General features: G+C 43.9%; 1 protein-coding gene across 1 annotated transcript; it reads right to left on the bottom strand.

The window, feature by feature from the left end:
- Positions 1-6,457: 6,457 nt before the first annotated feature.
- Positions 6,458-23,140, bottom strand: LOC132536200 (uncharacterized). The gene is made up of 6 exons (XM_060183793.1): positions 23,056-23,140; positions 21,526-21,866; positions 16,542-16,573; positions 16,288-16,454; positions 9,478-9,732; positions 6,458-6,522 (listed from the first exon to the last, which is right to left on the bottom strand). The coding sequence occupies exons 1-6, from the start codon at positions 23,138-23,140 to the stop codon at positions 6,458-6,460; spliced, it is 945 nt and encodes a 314-aa protein (XP_060039776.1).
- Positions 23,141-23,944: the final 804 nt, after the last annotated feature.

Here is a 23,944-nt window from a genome sequence, read left to right as displayed (position 1 = left end):
CCACCACCACTGGCAACACTCTGTCTTAATCTTATCTTCATATTCTCTGAGCATGCTCTTGCCAATCCAGACGTGTGTGGTCACTCACAGGACTAACCAAGGCTGCTTCTCAAAGTTGATGTCAATGTCCCTGGAGCCCCGAGGCTGTCCCTCCAAATGTGCAGCACAGGGAGTTTCACCTGGAGCTATTCAGCACTGAGATCAGGCCCCCAGAGGAAGACCATCATCCTGTGACAGAACAGAATCTCTGGGGTCTAAAAACTCCTCAGTTGGTGCCCACCTGCAGCCAGGCTTCATGTCTGCACACTGATGTGCTAAGAACGCTATGCTCTGAATGAAATTGTGCTTCCTCACTTCAATAATAGTAACTCACTGAGCTTCCTTCAGAATTATGTTTAAATTCCAATATGCAGTTCATTCCAATGGAAGAGAACTTCTAACAACTGGTGGGAAAATGCAAGTGAATCTACATTTATCTGCATGCTGAATCCCAAGACCCAGACTGTTGAGTTATTTTCTTAACATGTTCAGTCCTGGCTATGCTGTGTCATGTTCATAGTTGTGCAAGGCCTGTAGGATTCCAAAGTCATAAGTTAACACAGTAAGAATTAAATGGTTTGGGCTCTATGTTTGTGTCCATGTCCACATCACCGCCCCTGGCATGTGCGATGAGAGGGCTCAGGGCAAAGGCCAGGGCTTAGGTGCTGGCTCACCTGGTAGGGGACCTGGGTTCAAGTCCCTGGTGGTCCCCTCCTCAAGGGGCAAGACCTCAGGACCAGATGAACAGTGCTGCATGTGATTGTGTTTATTTTTAATAGGGAAAATGAAAGAGGAAAGAAAGATATACAGAAAGGGAGAGAGACACCTGCTGCTCTGTTTAACTGCTCTGTGAAGCCTCCTCTCCCCAGGGTTGAGGGCACAGGACTTGAACCTGGGTCCTTGTACATTATAGCAGCTGTGCTCTATAGTGTGTGCCACTGTCTCCCCCACCCATCTGGGTGCTCCATCAAAAGAAAAATTGGAAAAAGAAGATAAAGAACAGCCTCTAGGAATGGTGGAGTTGGGCAGGTGTGGAGTCCCAGCTCTGGTGGGACAAAATGAAGCACAGAGTAAAGGCCTTCTCACGCGAAACATTTCAGTGAACTTTCAAAGGTTCAGTGTTCACCTCACTGTTGCCTTCCGTCTTTTGCTGTTTGTCTGTTTTCCTTTTGCCATCATCTTAAGGGGGGCCTCTGGGTTTATGGGACAGAGTCGATATATGGGCACAATCCCAACCGCTGTCTCTTAACCTCTGGAGACACTCAGGTCTTCTGCCGTCAGACAGCAGAAGCGCCTTTGAAGAAGCTTCTGGAAGCTCCAGGTGGGAAGCAGTGACGTCAAGGACATGGCCATGTGGCTGAAGTCTAAGACCCACTGAGCATTCCCTATGTCTCTCCAGCAGGACTGAGATCCCCCTGTGCACTGTGACTCCTGGTGGACTCGGGGTGTGGTCTCCAAACCCTGGGTCCTGTTGCCTCCTCTGAGAGCAGAAGTGCAGACCCATGTGGACCCAGGAAATCAGGCAGGAGCTGGAGTTGGAGCAGGAGCAGGAGGCAGAGGCTCAGGGCATAGAGAGAGCAGGGGTGAGTCTTTCCTGGATGAGTCATGGTGTTGGGGGAGAGAAGGCACCACCCAGAAATGGCAGTGTTTATAGCTGTAGGTGGGGCCTTTGGCTATAAAAGTGGTGAACCTTTGGCATTTCTTCCCTTTCTTTGATTCCTTTCTCATGCCTTATTGCTGTGGAGAGAACTTCCAATACTATGTTGAACAGTTATGGTGATAATGGGCAGCCCTGTCTATTCCCTGACCTGAAGGAGAATGTTTTCAGTTTCTGTCCATTGAGTATGATGTTGGCTGTAGGTTTGCTATATATGGATTCCACTATCTTGACAAATATCCCGTCTATTCCCATTTTCTGTAGAGTTTTGAGCATGAATGGGTGTTGGATTTTGTCAAAGGCTTTCTCTCCATCTACTGATAATCATGTGATTTTTGTTTTTGCTTTCATTGATGTGGTGAATGCTGTTGATTGACGTATACATATTGAACTAGGCTTGCATTCCAGGAGTAAATCCCACTTGGTTGTGATGAACAATCATTTTGTTATACTGCTGTATCAGGTTGACTAGGATCTTGTTCAATGATTTAGCATCTATGTTCATCAGAGATATTGGTCTTGAGCTTTCCTTTTTTGGTTGTGTCCCTGTCTACTTTTGGAGCAGGGTGATGTTGTATTCACAGAAGGTGGAAGGATGTGTTCCTGTTTCTTCAATCTTTTGGAAGAGCTTTAAAAGTATAGATATGGGAGTCGGGTGGTGGCGCAGCGGGTTAAGCGCACGTGGCGCAAATCGCCAGGACCTGCGTAAGGATCCCAGTTTGAGCCCCCGGCTCTCCACCTGCAGGGGAGTCGCTTCACAAGCGGTGAAGCAGGTCTGCAGGTGTCTGTCTTTCTCTCCTCCTCTCTGTCTTCCTCTCCTCTCTCCATTTCTCTCTGTCCTATCCAACAACAACGATATTAATAACCACAACGTTAAACAACAAGGGCAACAAAAAAGGAGAAATAAATAAATAAAAAGTATAGGTATTAACTATTTCCTGAAGGTTTTGTAGAATTCATTTATAAAGCCATCTGGTCCTGGACTTTTGTTGTTGGGAAGATCTTAATAACTGTTTTCATTTCTTTGTCTGTGATTGGTGCATGTAGGTTTATAGTTCTTCCTAGTTCAGTTTTGGAAGTGTGTATGTTTCTAGGAATTTTCCATTTCTTACAGATTCTTTTTTTATTTTTATTTATTCATTTTTTTCACCAGAGCACTGTTCAGCTCTGGCTTATGGTGATGTGGGGGATTGAACCTGGGACTTCAAAGCCTCAGGTATGAGAGACTGTATAACCATTATGCTATCTACCCTCTGCCCTTCTTCCAGATTTATTTATCTTAAAAAGGAGACATTAACAAAACTGTAGGATAGAAGGGGTACAACTCCACACAACTCCCACCACCAGATCTCTATATCTCATCCCCTCCCCTGATACCCTTTCTATTCTTTTTCCCTCTGGGAGTATGGACCCAAGGTCATAGTGGGTTGTAGAGGGTGGAAGATCTGGCTTCTGTATTTGCTCCCTGCAGAACATGGGCATTGACTGGTCGATCCATACTCCCAGCCTGCCTCTCTCTTTCCCTAGTGGGGTGGGTCTCTGGGGAAGCAGAGATCCAGGACACACTAGTGGGCTCGTCTGTCCAGGGAAGTCTGGTAGGCATCCTGCTGGCATCTGGAACCTGGTGGCTGAAAAGAGAGTTAACATATAAAGCCAAACAAATTGTTGAACAATCATGGACCTAAAGGCTGGAACAGTGCAGATGAATAGTTGGGGGGTACTCACTGCAGACTATTGTGTACTTTTGCTTTCAGGTATATATTTTGCACTAGTTTATAGATACGTGTGAACATATTCTCTATCTCAGAGGACCTGGTCTATATCTAGGTTTTGGGACTTTGTTAGGAAGTGAACCACCTGGAAAGGAATTAGAGAATACTATGAAAGGAACGGTCACACCCAAGTAATGAAGCTGAAGGGTTGTCATTTCACACCTGAAGTCTCTGAACACAGTATGAAGTGAAGCATGCTGAGGTGGCACTCGCTGCGTTGGTTAGGTTGTGATCGGTGGATGCAATATTATTTGATATGAATTGAGAAAAGCATGCAGGAAAGTGCACCCCACCCTAGGGTTCCAAAACTGGGGGAATATAGGCTCTATAGTGGAAATGTGAGGTTCCTGCTGTCTTAGGGTTCAAGAAGACAATGGATAGTTATTGTTATCATCACATTGTTTGGTCATTGGGTTAACTTTGAAAAGTCCCTTTGTTAGGATTTGCTGTACAATAACCAACATCTTGTATAAAGCTGTGCCACAGGTTGCTTCTGTTCTCCCTCATCTAGCTTTTGAGAGAGTCAACATATCAAACACTCAGCCTATGTATTATAAAGACTCAGTCTGTGTTTTAAAAAGTTTAAGACATAAAATCAATTTTCCCCTCTCATATTAGTTAATGATTTATATGACTACCATTTAATAGGGATGTACATAGACACCATTCTCACCACCAAAAGACTGTGTTCCCTCCCACCCCCATCCACCCCAGACCCCCCAGGAAGCCAAATGTCCACCCTCCCCCTCACTACAGGGTTTTTACTTTGGTGCCCTACCCTAGATTTAGTCAGATCCTGCTTTTAGTTTCCCTTTCTGTTCTTCTTTCTCAACTTCTGTTGATGAGTGGGATCATCCCCTACTCATCTTTATCTTTCTGACTTAGTTCACTTAAGTCCTTCTAGCTCCATCCAAGATGGGTCAGAGAAGGTGGGTTCATTGTTCTTAGTAGCTGCATAGTATTCCATTGTGTATATATACCACAGCTTTCTCAGACATTCATCTGTTGCTGGGCACCTGGGTTGCTTCCAGGTTTTAGCTATTACGAATTGTGCTGCTATTAACATAGGTTTACACATATCTTTTTGGTTGGGTGTTATGGAGTCCTTGGAGTATATCCCCAGGAGAGGAATTACTGGGTCTTATGGAAGGTCCATGTCTAGCTTGTGAGAGTTCTCCAGACTGGTCTACACAGAGGCTGGACCAATTTACATTCCCACCAGCAGTGCAGAATGGTTCCTCTGTCTCCACAGCCTCTCCAGCATTTGTAGCTGCTGTCCTTTTTGATGTATGCTATTCTCACAGGAGTGAGGTGGTATCTCAGTGTTGTCTTGATTTGCATTTCTCTGACAATCAGCAACCTGGAGAAGTTTTTCATGTTTGTTAGCCTTTTGGATCTCCTCTGATGTGAATGTTTTGTTCATATCCTCTGCCCATTTTTGGATGGGGTCACTTGCTTTTTTGGTGCTAAGTTTGCTGAGCTCTTTGTATATTTTACTGATTAGTCTCTTGTCTGATGTATGGCATGTGAAGATCTCCCATTCTGTGAGGGGTGATAGTTTCTTTGGCTGTACAGAAGCTTCCAAATTCTTAAGCTAGTGGCATGTAGTTTGTAGAAGGTTCCCTTAATTTTTTTTGATTTCTGTGGTGTCTGTTGTGCTATCTCCTCTATCATTTACAATTCTATATGTTTTCTGTCTTCAAGCCCATCTCCCTTTTTCTAGTGAGTCTAAGGGTTTGACAATTTTGTTTAATTTTTCAAAGAACCAACATTTGGCTTCATTGATCTTTTGTATGGTTCTCTTATTTTCCATGTTGTTTAGTTCAGCTCTAATTTTTGCCATTTCGGTCCCTCTGGATGCCTTAGGGTTCCTTTGTTCTTCTTCTAAGTCTTTAAGGCGTGCAGTGTAGTCCTTCACTTGAGCTTTTTCTTGTTCTGTAATGAGTGCTAGTATAGTTATGAGTTTCCCTCTAAGTACTGCTTTAGTTGTGTACCAAATATCTTGGTAGCCTGTGTCTTCATTTTCATTTGTTTCTAGAAACATTTGAATTTCTTGCTTGAGTTCCTCTTTGACTGGGTGGTTATTCAGCAGTACGTTGTTGAGTTTATAAATTTTGTGACTTTTAGTAATTTTATGTTTGTTGCTGAGTGTTAGCTTTACTCCACTGTGGTCTGAGAAGATGCTTGGGATGATTTTAGTGCTCTTGAATTTGTTGATACTGTCTTTGTTGCCTAATATGTGGTCTATCCTGGAGGATGCGCTGTGTGGATTTGAAAAGAATGCATATTCCAGCTTCTTGTGGTGAAGAACTCTGAGCTGGTAGGTGACTCATCCAGTGAGCATGCAGGTTACCAAAAGTAAGGAGCCAGGTTTGAAACTTCAGCCACCATATGAGTGCCTGCAGGGTGGAAGCTTCTAGAGCAGTGCTACTACTCTCTTACTTTCTATTTCACTCTCTCTCTCACCCTCTATCAAAAAGAAAGAAAACAAACAACAACAAAAAGTGCTGGAAGCAGTGGAGTCATATAGACACTGAGCTCCAAGTGATAACCCTGATGGCTGTGTATTTTAAGTTATGTTTCAAAAGATTTCAAAGATTTCCATAACATCACAAGACAATTCTGGTCCTGGAACAGAGCTCAGTATAGAGAGCATGCTTTGCCCAAAACTACCTCCAAAACAAACAAACAATCCCCTCCCTCTAAAAAAAAAAGCAAAATAAATAGCAGAGTATTTCCATGTGCCAATCTATTCTTTTTTACTTTTTAGATTTATTTTGCTTTAAGAGAGAAGCCAGAACAAGGTTCCAGAGGATTGTTCCTGAATATGAGGTGCCGAGCCATTTCCCTGATCCCTCGGTCTGCTTATTAAAAAAGATCCATTTCACATATTGGATAGATAACATAAACATTACCATAATGTCAATAATGAGTCATCATTCATTTGGGAGATTTAAAGTTTTCTTCCAAAAATGCAGTAATGGCTTCTTCATCTGCTGATTGGAGCAGCTTTTGAATTGGTTGATCCAGGCACTTCTCCCCACATAAAAAATCCTAGAATAAAAGAGAATTATGACACAAATACAATTGCTGGGAGTAAAGGAGAAATCAAGAAGAGAGTTAAGTGTATACTTATTTTGCTTCTTTAAAGACATGAGTTCATATCAAAAAAGGATTGCTATTAATGTGGTTACCCAATATAGCAGAGTCACTAAAGTGGGACTCTCAGTGTACTGGCTTTTAATATAAATAGAGTGATCCCACAGTGCTATGAGGAACACTAGGGACAAGGGGGGAGCTCCATGGAGGGTAGAGTGGTACTGTGGTCTCTTTAATCTTTCTGCTTTTCCCTCTGTGCCCCCCAAGAATCAACAGAATAAGAAAATTGACTAGGAGAGGGTTGCTGAGTGGTGAGATCATACAGGTGTGAGACCCCTAAGCCACACAGAAGTATGTAGATAGGTAAGTGAGTATAAAGAATAGGCTAGTAGGCAGTTGGTGGGAAGATCTAAACTTCACTAGGAGCACCAAGGGGCTCTCGGACTGGAGGAATGATATCCTTGTGTTTTCCCATTGTTTTTCCTTCTCTATTTATCTCTGTATTTATTCAATCAGGATACAGAGTGGAAAATAATAAGATGGGTGGAGTGCACTGTAGTATTGTACATGTGTAAGGCCCTTAGTTAATTCCTCAGCTCAGCACAATAAATAAATAGATAATGCAAACAATATTCTTCATAAGAATGCACCTGTCTCAGGGAAGAGCCAGCTTGTTGGGGACCCTGAAACTTATAATGTCTGATCACTTATGTGATCCATTTCTTTCTTACTGGCAGATATGTACTAAAAGCAGTTATGTTAGAAATTCTTTGTCATCTTTGTAGTTCTGTTTCCAGCTTCCTCAGTGTTTTGGCCACATCAGGGTAAACTCAGATAGTGGTCAACAGGGCCCTTTCGGCTAAAAGTAAGCCTGTCTTATTTGATAGCCCTGAATTATGCCTACATCATTGGCATAAGGTCAGAATTTGAAAAGTAAACAGAGAATCTGATATAATCACTAAAATGGAGATAACAAGTCTGATATAGAGCAGTTTACAGACTAAGAGTGAGATCATTCTATTGTGTATGCCCTTAAGATGTTTATACTTGACATAACTACATGCATACACGACCAATATGTCAAGAAAAGAGCTGCCAGTGCAGGACACACACAGGGCAGAATCTTTTTTTTTTTTTTTTTTTGTCTCCAGGGTTATTGCTGAGCGCAGTGCCTACACTATGAATCCACTTCTCCTGAAGGCTATTTTTTCCCTTTTGTTGCCCTTGTTGTTTATCATTGTTGTTATTGTTGTTGGATAGTTCAGAGAAATGGAGAGAGGAGGGGAAGACAGAGACAGGGAGAGAAAGATATACACACTTGTAGGCCTGCTTCACCTCTTCTGAAGTGACATTCCTGCAGGTGGGGAGCTCAAACCGGGATCCCAACACCCATCCGTGCGCTTCATGCCATGTGCTTCTAACCTGCTGCGCTACCAACTGGACCCCAAGAGTGTTTCTTCAGTAGTTCAAATTCCAATAAAAGCCAAATTATCAGTGGTCTGGGAGGAGGAGGTAGAGTGGATAAAGTACAGGATTCTCAGGCATGAGGTCCCAAGTTCAATCCCCAGTGATCCTTCCTGCTTGTATCTCTCTCCTTAATGAATAAATAAGGTCTTTAGAACAAAACAAAGGAAAACTATCTCTGAAGATGGGTAAGTTGCACAATGGAAGAACTCAGAGCTTCTAAATTGTAGTTCCTGAGTCCAATCCCAAGCACTGCATATGCTAGAGTGCTGCTTCTGTGCCCCTCTACCCCCTTCTATAGTACATGTAGACCAATGAAAAGAAGCTACTCAGTGTCTTCAAAAAAAAGATTGTATAACTGTTCTCTCCTTTGCCTTGGTTCTAAATTTGTTGATTCTGGATTTTAAGTAGGCGTGGACTACTGTTGAGTCCAGTTACCAGCCTAAATATAGGTGCAGGTTGTTTGTTTCTTAAACAGAAAACACAACATAACATACTTTTCTTAAAAACATAATATAAGATAACATAACTTTTTATTCATCCCCACCCCCACCCCACCGCACATGGAGCCCAGCCAGGCCCAAACCTTCCGGAAGGGGTGGGGGGGTAGGGGGGTGTGCTGAGAGTGGCCTCCCTGGACCAGCAGGTTGCAAAGTGCCAGACCCTCAGCCCAGACTCAATTCACAGCCCAGCACAGCTCCACATGGGTTCAAGCCAGCAGGCCTGGGGCACTTCTCTGAAACGCATGTCTCTTCCAAGAGAGACAGAGGTAGAGAAAACACTCCACTTCTAGAAATGCCAGGAGACCCCCAACCTGGACCCACACCCCGAGCCCCAGCCTTCACCCTAGTCTGGGAGCTTGGCTCGCCATGTTGCCCCAGGCCAAACTCGAAGTTCAAGATTCCAAACCATCTTCCCAGAGGACCTCATCGTGGACCACACTGAGAGGAAGGACAGCTGGCACACATTTCGGGTGGGGGGGCGCACGGAAAGTTCTCTGGGCTTGGCCGCTCCTGAAGCCACAGCAGGCTGGTGGGTTCCTGGGTCCCCTCCTGCCCGGGCGGTTGGGGTGGGCGGGAGGCACACTGTCCGGAATCCTCCTGCACAGGAGGGTCCTCACCCTCGGGGTGCTGGGAGCTGCTGGCATGGACATGCTGGGGAAGCCCAGGGACCCAAGGACCCCTCTCCCGGCAGGAAGGAAAGGGAAGGCCAGCCTCCCAGACTCTCGGGCGGGGTCCCTGCGCTCCTGCTCCCAGAAGCCAAAAGCAGCTGGATCTGGGGGTGCACAGCCACCCTTCTAGGGTGTCCCTGCCTGGGGACAGGGTCCCGGGGACTCTGGCCCCTCAGCGGCTGCACCCTGACTTCGCCCCTCCCCCCACCCAGCACCTTCCCAGGCAGGCACAATACCCAAGCCATTGAGGGCACAGGGCCCCTGGGGCCACTTACTTGGCATTGGAGGAATCCCAGTAGATGGGCTCCAGCAAGATGGACCTGGCCGAGGCTGTCCGGCACAGCACTGTCCCGAGTCCTCAGCAGTACTTCCACGCGGGGGGCCTCCGCACAGTCGTGGCCAGGTGCTCAGGGAACGGGGTCGAGCCCCAGCGCTGGGGCCTATGGGTGCGATGCAATGCAATGCAGCGTGGGGGCAAGGAGGCATTAGGGCGCAGGCCGCTGGGCTCCATGGCGCTGCGCTGGACGCAGCTGGGACAAAGGGAAGAAGAGAAGAAGGGAAGACCAGGAGAGAAAGACACTTGCAGACCTGCTTCACTGACTGTGAAGCCAGACCCCTGCAGGTGGGGAGCTGGGGGCTGGAACCAGGATCCTTATGCTGTACCACTTGCGCTAAACCCGCTGCACTACCTCCGAACTCCCTTTTTTAAATTTTTTATTTATAAAAAGGAAACATTGAGTAAAGCACAGGGGTACAACTCCACACGATTCCCACCACCAGACTCTGTATCCCATCCCTCCCCTGATAGCTTTCTTATTCTTTAACCCTGGGAGTATGGACCCAAGGTCATTGTGGGATGCAGAAGATGGAAGGTCTGGCCTCTGCAATTGCTTCCTCGCTGAACATGGCCATTGACTGGTTGATCCATACTCCCAGCTTGTCTCTATCTTTCCCTAGTGGGGAAGGGCTCTGGGGAAGCAGAGCTCCAGGACACACTGGTGGTGTTGTCTGTCCTGGGAAGTCTGGTCAGCATCATGCTAGCACCTGGAACCTGGTGGTTGAAAAGAGTTAATACTCAAAGCCAAACAAATCATTGACCAATCATGGACCTAAGCTGGATTAGTGCAGATGATGAGTTGAGGGGATTCTTAAAAAATTGTTTAATAATTTTAAAATAGGCACAGGTGGTGGTGACCTCAGTTGAGCATGCACATAACCATGACTAATGACCCAGGTTCAAGGCCCCAGTGCCTACCTGCTAGGGGGTGGGGTTAAGCTTGACAAGCAAGCAGAGCTGTACGTGTCTTTCTCTCTCTCCATTATCTCCCTTCCTTGTATGAATTGCCTTGTTCTATCAAATCAAAATTTAATTGTAAATACAAATTCCTTAAAAATAATCTAAGCAAAGTCAGGAGGTAGCACAGTGGGTTAAGTACACCGGCTCTCAAACTGCAGAGGGTTTGCTTCACAGGCAGTGAAGCAGGTCTGCAGGTGTCTTTCTCTCCCCCTCTCTGTTTTCTCCTCCTCTCTCCATTTCTCTCTGTCCTATCCAAGTACAAGGACATCAATAAGAACAATAATAACTACAACAATAAAATAACAAGGACAACAAAAGGGAGAATAAATATTTTAAAAATTAAAAAATAATTTTAAAATATATTATTATCTTTATTTATTGGATAGTAACAGCAGAAATCAAAAGGGAAAGGGGAAGTAAAGAGGGAGAAGAGAGAGAGAGAGAGAGAGAGACCTACAGCACTGCTTCACCATTCACAAAGCTTTTCCTCTGCAGGTGTGGTGGGGACTCAAATCCAAAATAAATTTTAAGAATCTAACTCAACTCATTTTGTGTTGATGGTGTTAGGGTTTCGAGACAGACTTAAGTTTGAATAAAATCTAGAGACAGGATGTAAAGTTCAAAATCTCAGAGCCAGAAAAAGAAATAGGGCTTTTCCCAGACCCACCCTTGCTACCTGCATGATGAGACTGCCTGAGAGGAGGACAAAGCAGTAGGAATATAATATCCCTTTGGAATATAATATCCCACTGGAATATATAACCCATTGGAATAGAACTAAAATAGGCCTACTAGCTATCTTCAAAATGGAGAACCCAAATCTTCATCTGCAATATTCCAGCCTTTAGGTTCATGATTGGTCAACAATTTGTTTGGCTCTTCTTTCAGCCACCAGGTTTCAGATGCTACCAAGATGCCTACTGGACTTCCCTGGACAGACGACTCCACCAATGTGTCCTGGAGCCCACTTCCCCAGAGCTCTGCCCCACTAGAGAAAGAGAAAGACAGGCTGAGAGTATGGATCCACTTGTAAACAACCATATTCAGCATGTAAGCAGTTACGGAATCCAGACCTATATTCTGCACACCATAATGTCCCTGAGTCCATACTCCCAGAGGGATAAAGAATAGGAAAGCCATTGGGAGGGGATGGCATGTGGAGTTCTGGTGGTGGGAATTATACCGCTCTTATCCTATGGCCTTGTCAATGTTTCCTTTTTATAAATAAAACTTTAAAAGAGAATAGCATATATAGAGAGTTGTATACAAAAAAAATCAGTGGGAGCTTCTTTAAAAGCAAAAAAACAGGGGGGCAGGTGGTGGTGCACCTGGTTAAGTGCATACATCATAGTGCACAAGGACCTGGGTTCAAGCCCCTGGACCCCCACCAGCAGAGGGAAAACTTTACAAGTGGTGAAATGTAGCTATAGGTGTCTCCATCTCTTTCCCTTTCGATATGCTCCTCCCTTATCAATTTCTCTGTTTCTATCTAATCAATCAGTCAATCCAGACATAGATAATTTAAAAAAAAAGAGGCATCACATGCAGAGAAACTCCCCTCTCCCTCTAAGTTGAGGGGGGACATTTGCAGAGCTTCTTCTGGCCTATACAAAGTGCTGGGTGAAGATTTTGCCTCTTATTTTGTATTTCCTCTCACCTCTAAAGGAATGCAAATGGGAGGGTGGGGTAGGTGGGGGTGCACAGGGTGTAGTGCACATAGTATAAAAGCACAAAGACCCATGCAAGGATCTTGGTTGGAGGCCCTGGCTCCTCACCTGCAGAGGGACACTTCACAAGCAGAGAAACAGGTCTCTATCCCTCTCTATATACCCCCTCCCCTCTCAGTTTCTCTCTGTCTTAGCCAAAATAAATAAATAAATGAATCAATAAATATATGGCTGCCAGGACCAGTGGAATCATAGTGCTGGCCCTGAAACCTGGTGATAAGCCCAAAAGCAAAAAAAGAAAGAAAGGAAAAATAAGCAAAGAAAGAAAAGCCAAGAGAAAAAAGGGGGGAGTCAGGCAGTGGTATACTTGGTTAAACACACAACAATGCACAGAGATAGTTTAAAAAGAAAAGGAAATTAAGGAAAGGAAAAAGTTAAGCTACTGAAAACAAAGCTTTCCAGAAGCAGTTTGTTTCCACTCATGTGCTCCGTAACAGGGGACCTCAAAAAAGAGCTTTCTTATTTCAAATGCCAATTTGATGTAGACTTCTATCATGTAAATTAATTTTCTATTATTATCTTTATTTTTATCACAATGTTACTCTACTATACCAGGGTTTCAAGGAAAGTTATTTTATGGTAAGCAGGCAGCCAGTCACCACCACACTCTGAATTGTTGTTGTTGTTATTATTGGATAGAGACACAGAAACTGAGAAGGGAGGGGAGATAGAGAGGCAGAGAGACAGAGACACCTGCAGACTGCTTCACCATTCACAAAGCTTTCCCCCTGAAGGTGGGGACTGGGAGCTTGAACCGGGTCCCTATGCACTATAATGTGAGCACTCAACCAGGCACTCCACCACCTGGCCACCACGGTCTAAATTTAAGGATAACAAATAATAAGGGTAACATGGCACAGAATAACTGGCTCATCAGATGAGAACAAAAGGCAAGATCCACAAATTATCTTCTTCCTTGTGTGCCCTTTCAAGCTCCCCAGAGTGCTTCCTAATTTTTTGTTTGTTTGCTTTTTCTTTTCTACTTTTTATTTAATAGGACAGAGAGAAATAGAGCGAGGAGGGAGAGACAGAGAGGGAGAGAGACAGAAAGGTACCTGCAGACCTGCTTCACTGCTTGTGAAGCTTCCCCCCTGCAAGTGGGGAGCAGGGCCACAGAGCAGGGGCTCAAACCCGGGTCCTTGCACACAGTACTATGCACTTCACTGGGTGAACCAGCACCTGACCCCTATTATTCATTTTTGTTTGAAAATCAAAGTTGTATTTATTTCTGGGTCTCAAACCATAAGATGACTAATAAACTGACATTTATTTATCTGAACTTTTTTTTCATATAAATGACTTGAGGTAAAACATTTTCTTTTTTAGTAGATGCACTTCTATATTTATTAGTGAGAGTAATAAGCAGGTCATCACTCTGGCATACATGGCATCTAGGATCAAGTTTCCTGCCAGCAAGTTCTATGCAGTGTTGCAAGCCACCTCCTACTGTTTCCATAGTTTCTAAACATCACCATAGGTTTATGTTAAAAAAATAAAGCAGAGAGTCTAGCTGTTACACAGTGGGTTAAACACAGGCAGCACAAAGCACAAGAGTGGCATAAGGATCCAAGTTGGAGCCCGAGGTTCCCCACCTGTAGTGGGGATGCTTCACAGGCAGTGAAGCAGGTTCTGCAAGTGTCTCTCTTTCTCTCCTCACTCTGTCTTTCCCTCCTCTCTCCATTTCTCTCTGTCCTATCCAACAACAATGACATCAATAACAACAAATAACTACTAAAAAGGGCAACAAATGGAAAATAAATATATATATTAAAAAGATTTTATAAAAAACCAAACTCATCTATTCTCCAGTCAGATCACCTTTGGAAACTAAAAATTAGGAAGGGTAGATGATAATTTCAGTGTGATAAATAAGTTGTCAATTTAAAATCCAAGGGGTTATAGTTTTAATTTTTAAAAATATTTATTTATGTATTCTCTTTTGCTGCCCTTGTTTTTTGTTGTTATTATTATTGTTGTTGTTACAGATGTCATAGTTGTTGGATAGGACAGAGAGAAAGGGAGAGAGGAGGGGAAGACAGAGAGGGGGAGAGAAAGATAGACACCTACAGATCTGCTTCATTGCCTGTGGAGCGACTCCCCTGCAGGTGGGGAGCTGGGGGCACAAACCAGGATCCTTAAGCTGGTCCTTGGGTTTTGCTCCGCTTCCGCTTCACTCACTGTGCTACTGCCCGACTCCCCATTCTTAATGTTTTTTTTTCACAGTTAAAAAAAAATTTTTTTTTGCCCCCAGGCTGGGTGCTGGCACTACATATCCACTGCTCCTGGTGGCTATTTTTTACATTTTCCATTTTTATTTTTTATTATTGATTTTCCCATTTTTTTGTCCTTGTTTTACTGTTGTTGTAGTTATTATTGTTGTTGTTGATGATCTCGTCATTGTTGGATAGGACAGAGAGAAATGGAGAGAGGAGGGAAGACAGAGAGGGGGACAGAAAGAGAGACACCTGCAGACCTGCTTCACCGCCTGTGAAGCGACTCTCCTGTAGGTGGGGAGCCGGAGGCTGGAACAGGAATCCTTCTGCCAGTCCTTGCACTTTGGGCCATGTGTGCTTAACCCACTGCGCTACCGCCCGACACCCACTCTTTTTTTTTCTTTATATGCTATTATTTTTCATTTAATTTGTTTGTTGATTACTAGAATACTGTTTAGTTCTCACTGATATTGCTGCTGGGAACTGAACCTGGAACTTTGGAGCCTCAGGAGTGAAAGTCTTTTAGCAAAACCACTTAACTGTCTTCCCAGCTCCACCACATACCTTTTAGATGTTTTGATAGTATCAAGAGTTAAACTATAGTGGTATCAACTTGAGAATCATCTGTTTTTTAGGATTGCTTGATAGTGGTCCTTAAAAAATTAAATGTTTTCCCTCACAACTATATGCTTTCAATATTAATTAATTAATTAATTAGAAGATTATATTACCTTTATACAACATGTTAAATTATATTTCTCCTCTAAGAAATGTAAAATACAGGTGGGGTAGATGGCTTAACGGTTATGTAAAGAGACTCTCATGTCTGAGACACTAAAGTACCAGGTTAAATCTCCTGCAGCAGTATCATCCAGAACTGAGCAGTGCTCTGGTAAAAAAAAAATGGGAAGAAAGAAAAAAAAAATATATATGGAAAATACTTTGTAAAACTCAGATTATACTTTGATACAATAAAGGAATCTGATTTTAACTGCAAAAAAAAAACATGAAACAACTTTCCAAGATGACAAATCAGTTGTCAGAATCCAATCTGGAAGATGTTGTGCTGTTATTTACATAACATGAGGTTCTGGTCTCTCTGGGTTTTCTTCTCTGATCTCTGAGAATTGGGCCACCTATTTCCTCTAGTCACAACCACAGATTTCCAGCTCACAGATCTGAATGTCATAAAACATGTCTTTTTGGGACACTGGCTCAGAACCTCCATGCCCGGTACTTAGTGACCAACCCTACTGGTGCCCTTTGAGGTGAGCCACAGAAGAAGAGAGGGAGAGAGAAAGAGACACCAGCAGCACAGCTCCACCACTTGTGCAGGTGGGAACAGGGTCTTGAGCCCAGTAAACAGAGCATCTATTAGCATCTCTTAGGATGGTAAACGTCACATAAGCACCGCGTACAAGTAGCTCAATAAATATCTCCTAGGTATGCAAAAGTAAACTAGGCCCTTCAGTTCAAACATGCTGGTTTAATATTTCTAATTTTTTATTACTTTTATTTATTGGATAGAGGCAGCAAGAAGTCGAGAGTGTAAGGAGAGGTAGAGAGGGAAAGAGACAGAGACACAAAGCTTTCCCCCTGCAGGTGGGGGATGGGGACTTGAACCACATCCTTGCACCTTGTAACATGTGCGCTCAACCAAGTGTGTCACCACCAGCCCCCTCCTTTTTCTGTTTTACCAGAGAACTGTTCAGTTCTGGCTTATGTTGGTGTGGGGTTTTGAACCTGGGACCTAGGAGCCTCAGGAATAAGTCTTTTTGCTGAACCATTATGCTATATGACCCTCTGAAGTTTTTATTAATTTTTTTTAAACATGCTGGTATGACTCACCATAGTGTCCAATGTCACAGCAGGTATGTATCACTAGATGAGAAGGTGACCACCTTCTCTCCGGCTCCACATGTGGGTGGGGCGGGGCACTCCCGGGGTCTGCAGTCCACAGACCTGGCAGCCATGCAGGTGCACTGGTGGCAGTTGGCCGTCCATGTGTCTCCAGGCTATGGGTCATGTCAGGTGGACACATGTTATTCAAGTGAGGGGTGACAGCAAGTGTGGACTCAAGCAAAGAGAAATGGGATACTCACCACTTTTTCTTCTCCCAGTGGACCACGGCACACTGTTAATATGAAGTTAATAAAATGGAGGTTACATCTGGCAACATGCAACAGGTTATTTGTGGATAATGATCAGGCAGCGATAGTGGCCAATGGCCTTGGCTTTCAGAGTCCCTGAGTATGTGCTCCCACAGGTGCATAAATGACACCCATCTACCAGGAAGAAACCATCCTAGTCAGCATGCATGAGCACATGTCTTATTTTAATTAATTTTCTTTTTATTTTTACCTCCAGGGTTATTGCTAGGGCTCTCTGCCTGCACTACAAATCCACTGCTCCTAGTGGCCATTTTTATTTGATAGAACAGAGAGACTGGGAGTATGGATCAACCCATGTCAAGGCCCATGTTCAGCGGGGAAGCAATTACAGAAGCCAGACCTTCCACCCTCTGCAACCCACAAGGACCCTGGATCCATACTCCCAGAGAGATAGAGAGTGGGAAGGCTATCAAGGGAGGGGGTGGGATGTGGAGATTGGGTTATGGGAATTGTACCCCTCTTATTCTATGGTTTTGTTAATGTCTCCTTTCTTAAATAAATAAAAAATAAAAAAAGAACAGAGAGACTGAGAGGAGAGGAAGAGACCAGCAGACCTGCCTCACTGCTTGTGAAGCTTCCCCCTGCAAGTGGGGAGCCAGGGGTTCAATCCCAGATCCTTCACTGGGTTCTTATACTTAGTACTATGTGCACTTAACCAGGTGTACTACTGCCCAGGCCCCTTTATTATTTTCCTTTATCTTTTTAAAAATCAGTTTTAAAAATATTTTTATTATTGTATAGAGACAGAGAAATTGAGGGGAGGGAGAGATAAAAAGGGAGAGAGAGATAGAGAGGCACCTGCAGCACTGGCAAAGCTTTCCCCATGCAGGTGGGGACCAGATCAATGTAAATTATAATGTGTGTGCTTAACCAGGTGCACCAACACCTGGCCCCTCATGTCTTATTTTTATACTTCCTTTTTTTCCACTTTATTTACTATTGGACAGAGAAAAAATGAGAAGGGAGAGGGAGGGAGATAGAGAGAGACAGAGACAGAGAGACACCTGCAGCCCTGCTTCACCACTTGTGAAGCTTCCCCCCTGCAGATGGGGACCAGGGGCTTGGAGCCAGATCATTGTGCACTGTAATGTGTGTTTAACCAGGCGCACCACTGCCTGGCCCCCATGTCTTATTCTATAATTTTAAGTAAAGGGTAATTCTTGGTTGCTTCTAGGAGTGGTCACTAGATCTTCTACCTACCACTTTTTACTGTTTTACAATCCAAATTCTGCCTCTGTAAACCTACAGGTCACCCAAGACTTCTTAAGGATCAGTTCCAAGGGCTTTCTCAGTTTTCAAATTCTGGGCAAGCAGTGAATTTTAAACACTTATGTTGAAACTGTCCTCTTTAGGGGGCCAGGCAGTGGTCCGCCTGGTTAAGCACACACACTACTGTGCACAAGGACCTGGGTTCAAGGCCCTGGTCTCCACCTGCAGGGAAAAGCTTTGTGAATGGTAAAGCAGGGCTGCAGGTGTCTGTCTTTTCTAACCTAAATTTCTAACCTAATTTCTAACTTAAATTCTGACCATACAAATGTGTCTTGCTACAATTCAGGGCTTAAAAAGGGGGGGGGGATAAGTTACCTAGTTTTAAAAATATCACTGGGGGTTGGGCGGTGGCGCAGCGGGTTAAGTGCATGTGGCGCAATGCGCAGGGACCGGCGTAAGGATCCCGGTTCGAGCCCCCGGCTCCCCACCTGCAGGGGAGTCGCTTCACAGGCGGTGAAGCAGGTCTGCAGGTGTCTATCTTTCTCTCCCCTTCTCTGTCTTCCCCTCCTCTCTCCATTTCTCTCTGTCCTATCCAACAACGAATTGCATCAACAAGGGCAATAATAATAACCACAACGAAGCTACAACAAGGGCAACAAAAGGCGGAAAAAAAAATGGCCTCCAGGAGCGGTGGATTCATGGTGCAGGCTCCGAGCCCAGCAATAACCCTGGAGGAGGAAAAAAAAAAAAAAAATATATATATATATATATATATATATATATATATATATATATATATCACTGAGATTTTTTTTCAAGATTTTTTGTCGATAGCATCTGATTTCATGAAGCAGTAGTTAAGCTGTATTTTCACTCAAGTCATGAAACCCACTTCTTTTGTCTGACTAGAAAACATAGGACTATAGATAACCCTGCTCAGCTCTGGCTGATGGTGGTGTGGGGGATTGAACCTGGGACCTGTGAGCCTCAAGCATGAGTCTCTTGGTATAACCATTATGCCATCTACCCCTGTCTACTTTTTCTTTTTTTACACTTTTTTTTCAAAATTAAAAAAAATTATTTATTTCCTTTTGTTGCCCTTGCTGTAGGACATATATATATATTTCCTCTGCTAGCAGATAGATAAGGAGAAATTGAGAGAGATGGGGAGATAGAGAGTGAGACAGACCAAGAGTCACCTGCAGACCTGCTTCACCACTCGTGAAGCTTCCCCTGCAGGTGGGGTCCTTGTTCATAGCAACATATGCACTCTACCACAGGCACCATCACCCAGCCCCTGAATACTGACTCTCTATCCTAGCATCCACAGCTCAGATTCCTGGAGTATACAGAGGTCAGAAGCAGCTCTAATAGCAATGGTAACTGAGTCTTAAGTATAAATGACAGTCCTGTGGTTACAGTGACATATGTATTAATGAAGGGGACCTCAAGGGACAGATACAGAGGGCACAGTATCCCTGTAGCACCCGAGATGGCAGGAATAAACTAGGACCTCAGGTCCACAGGTGAGATGCTCCACCCACCACACCCACTCCTGGACCACAGCCCTGTTTTAAGGAGAGGCTTCCCGTGTTACATCCTTGATACTCTCACTTTCTGGGAGGGGCATTAACAGACCTTGTGTCTTCAGGTGTACTGCCCCTTAGAGCTGCTCAGGTCAGAGAATGGATAGGGAGAACCTGGGGAGTATAGACACTCCCTGGAGCACCACTGCCAGAACATGTTTCCCAAGCCAGTGGGGAAGAAAGGAAAGAATGGGGGAGTCTGGCAGTAGTGCAGCAGGTTAAGCACAGGTGGTACAAAGCTCAAGGATTAGTGTCAGGATCCCTGTTCCAGCCCCCAGCTCCCCACCTGCTGGGGAGTCCCTTCCCAGGTGGTGAAGCAGGTCTGCAGGAGTCTATCTTTCCCTCCCCCTCTGTCTTCCCCTCCTCTCTCCATTTCTCTCTGTCCTATCTAACAACGATGATATCAACAAAAATAGTAACTACAACAATAAAAAACAAGGACAACAAAAGGGAAAATAAATGAATAAATAAAATTGTTAAAAAAGTAAAGAATGCACAGGAAATGGGAGTGGCAACAGGTATGGGCATGGCTTAGAAAGAGGGTGGAGGCAGGGCTTGGGAGTTGATAAGGCTCTGTTACAGGCCCTTTCTAGCTCTGCTAACATGGGGCCCTCAACATATCAGTAACTTACTCCCACACTCATTTCTCGATCTCTCTCTTTCTTTCTCTATCTCTCTCTTTCTCTCCACACATGTACTCTAAAATGTCTGTTCTCAATTTTCCTGAATAAAGCTTGAAATTTCAGGAGTTGGGCAGTAGCACAGTGGGTTAAGGACACGTGACGCCAAGTGCAAGGTCCAGCGTAAGGATCCCAGTTCCAGTCCCGGTTCCCCATCTGCACGGGAGTCACTTCACAAGCAGTGAAGCAGGTCTGCAGGTGTCTCTCTCCCCCCCTCTCTGTCTTGCCCTCCTCTCCCCATTTCTCTCTGTCCTATCCAACAATAATTACATCAATAAAAAATACAACAATAAAACAACAAGGGCAATAAAAGGGAACGAAAATATAAATATATTTTTAAAAAAGCTTGAAATTTCTAATTCTTGGTTGAGTTTATGTGTGACAAATCTACACTCATGTAGGTAACAAACTTGGCTATACTCCACCATCACTGAGTAGCAGTGGAAAGGCCAGAAGTGATTAATTGTTTGAAATAGGTGAAAAAAAAAACCGGTGATAAGGAGTATGTCATGGACCTACATATTGTAATCTTAATAGATTGTAACCACCATTAATCACAAATGAAAAGGGGAAATAAAGCCTGCAGTATTGATAACACAGTGAACCAAGCTACTAAGTGAGGGCTGTGCTACATCTTATTATTATTAAGCATAAAACAGAGTGGATAGTACATTCTACTTATGGAAGAATAACTGAGTCACATTTAATAATCATTGCTTTTGCACTGCAAGTTCCAGAGGCAGAGTGTGGTTGGATGTATGTGCTATACACAGATTGGTCCTATAGCCACTGGAGTGAGGAGGGTAGGGGCTGAGAACAGGACTGGAGACTAGACAGCCTAAGCTTCAGTCCTCATTAAACCTAAAAATATTATTTCTCGAGAATTCCATTTGAAAGAGGGGGGAAACTAAAGAGCATGTATCACAAGGGTTAGGGTAAAAATAAACTTGTTATGTAGATGAATTATCTGCAAGCATTTAAAATAATTTCATTGTAATGTTGGGTTAAATAAGAACAACTAGCACAATTCTAAATAATATATTGATAAATTAAAAGACCAGAACCTGATGAGCCAGGTCGTGGTGCACCTGGTTGAGCACACATATTACAGTGCTCTAAGACCCAGGTTCAAACCTTTAGTCCATATCTACAGTAGGGAAGCTTCAGGAGTGGTGAAGTAGAACTGCAGGTGTCTGTCTCTCTCCTCTATGGCCCTCTCCCATCTCAATTTCTTTCTGTTTCTAATAATGAAATTTAAAAAAAGACTAAACAGAACATGATGTATAAATGATGAATATATGATGACCTGACTTAGACTATGAAAGCTTCATTATTTTAAGAAGACTCAGGAAGCCATTAACAGCTCAAAATGGCCTGAAAATACCTAAGAGAGAATGTAAAGGAAAAAAAGACGTTTGTATATACTGTGTGTAGGCTTACCTGCTGGAGCTGTGTCAGCAGAGGATCCCTGAGGAAAAACTCTTGTGGTTGTGACAATGCCCACCGAGGAAGCAGTAGTGCCCAGCAGGGTAGAAGAGAATCCAGTGGTGCCCATGGGTACACCAATGAGGTTGAAGTGGAATCAGATCCTATGACAGATGAGCCTGTGGATTCAGATCCTTCCTTAGACTGGCTTGAAGTCTGAGAGACAACAGAAGATGGTCCAGTGGTGCCAGAGCCCTGGGATGATGGAGCCGTGGTCTGGCGCCCTGCTCCTGCTGTTCCAGCCCCAGTGGATCCACTGCTACTGCCTGCTGAGCCAGGCCGGGTGGTCCTGGAGTCTTGCACGGATTACCCTGTGGTTCCTGCCTCCATGACAGATAGCCCAGTGGTTCTAGTCTGCACTGCAGCTGGTTGAGAGGTGCCAGGTCGATGGACAGATGAGCTTGTGGACTGACATCCTTACTGAGGCTTGCCTGAGGTCCCAGAGCTTTCTGCAGGTGGCCCTGTTTTTCCAGAGTCATTAGGTGCTGGTCCAGTGGTGCCAGAGCCCTGGGATGATGGAGCCTTGGTGTGTTGCCCTGCCACAGATGATCCAGACACAGTGGAGCCACTGGCACTGCCTGGAGAGCCTGGTCAAGTGGTCCTAGAGCCCTGATTGGACTGTCCTGCTGTGGTGCCCTCTTCTGTGCCTGTGGTCTCTTTCTCAGTTGGTGGAATGGGTGCTGTGGGAGCCCCTGTTCCTCCTGGTTAAGAAACAATGATGTCAATGCATTGGAATCCTCTGAGCAGGTAATATTCCCACTCCTGGTCAGTACCAATGGCTGGGGGTACTGACACAGGTGTCACAATGAGTTCCATGAAGCTTTCTTTTCTTTGTCACGAGGCCAGGTGGTGGTGCACCTGGTTGGGCACATGTATTACAATGTGAAAGGACCCAGTTTGAGCCCCCAGTCCCCACCTGCAGGGGGAGAGCTTTGGGAGTGGTGAAGCAGTGCTGCAGGTGTCTCTCTGTCTCTCTCCCTCTCTATCACCCCCTTCCCCCTTGACTTCTGGTTGTCTCTACCCAATAAATAAAGATTAAAAGGGCAAAGGGTAGATAGCATAACGGTTATGCAATCACTCTCATGCCTGAGGCTCCAATGACCCAAGTTCAATCCCCCGCCCCACTGTAAGCAAGAGCTGAATAATGCTCTGGTAAAAATTACATTAAAGAAATAAAATAAAAGGAAGGAAAATTCACTATTAATAAATAAATGCATTTTTAAATTTTTTTTAAAAAAATATTAACTATCTGTAACTCTGATGTTTGACTCCTTCCATGAGGGCTTTGGGGTTTGTGCAGAAAATGACCTAAGAATAAACAAATATTTCTTGGAGCATCAAAAAAGTGCATAGTAAGAGAAGACTATCATAAGTAAGGCCAACACATTCTTGGTGTCTCTCCTACCTTGAAAGTAATTTGTACCTTGACAATTGTTCCTGATGTATGTTCAACTAAAAACATCTTTGATCTTCTTGTTCCTTTACATGTGGTTTTATCCATAAAATCTTTGCTGGAGTTCTGATCAGTGATACACTGGAAAGTCTCCCAACTCGAGGTATCTGGGAACATCCCTCCAGACTTCCTCAGGCTAGCTATTTGTATGGGTGGGAACTCAGGGTCCTGGCATATGACTAAGGTTCTCCATCTGAGTAGTAGCCATTGCTTCTTGCATTTAATAAGCAAAGTAAAACTTTGAAAGTCTGTGTTTGCATGGGACTACCTAGTTCGTTTCCAGATGGCAAATATTCTAACAAAATTACAGATATTAAATACAGGCAAGGGCCTACATGTACCTAGTATAAGCAAGGGACAATTATATACCTCAAAGTAAAAGTGCTTAATAAATAGCCCTTTATGATTAGACTTAGATAGCATAAGCCTGGTATTCTAGTAGAATGTCCTAAAGAAGTCATCATAAATTCTCCAATCACATATTTATTATTTAGGCTTATACACCATCCTCTCCTACCCCTTACTTCACTTCTCTCAATCACTTTATGTAGTTGAGTATCAAATAACTCAAAAAGAATTTAAGTACGATATAGTCTTCCATCTTTTTAAATCTCTTCTGACAGAGCATCAGCATTATTGTTACCCTTAGGTTAATTTTAGAAGAGACACTATGCAACTGGCCAAGAGATATACAGGCAAAAATTACACATCAAGTAAAGGACAAGTACTGTCCCTATGACAACCATTATTAGAATAATTAAAAAACGAGGGGGAGATAGCATAATGGTTACGTAATCATACTCTAATGACCAAAGATCAACCCCCCATACCACCATAAGCCAAAACTGAGCACTGCTCTGGTATTAAAAAAAAATCATTAATCAAGTAACTGAAGAAAAACTTGAGGCTAACTAAGACCTC

This window comes from Erinaceus europaeus (assembly GCF_950295315.1).
Source record: "Erinaceus europaeus chromosome 6 unlocalized genomic scaffold, mEriEur2.1 SUPER_6_unloc_5, whole genome shotgun sequence".
Taxonomy (NCBI): domain Eukaryota; kingdom Metazoa; phylum Chordata; class Mammalia; order Eulipotyphla; family Erinaceidae; genus Erinaceus; species Erinaceus europaeus.
This window is presented reverse-complemented; position numbering and strand designations above follow the sequence as displayed.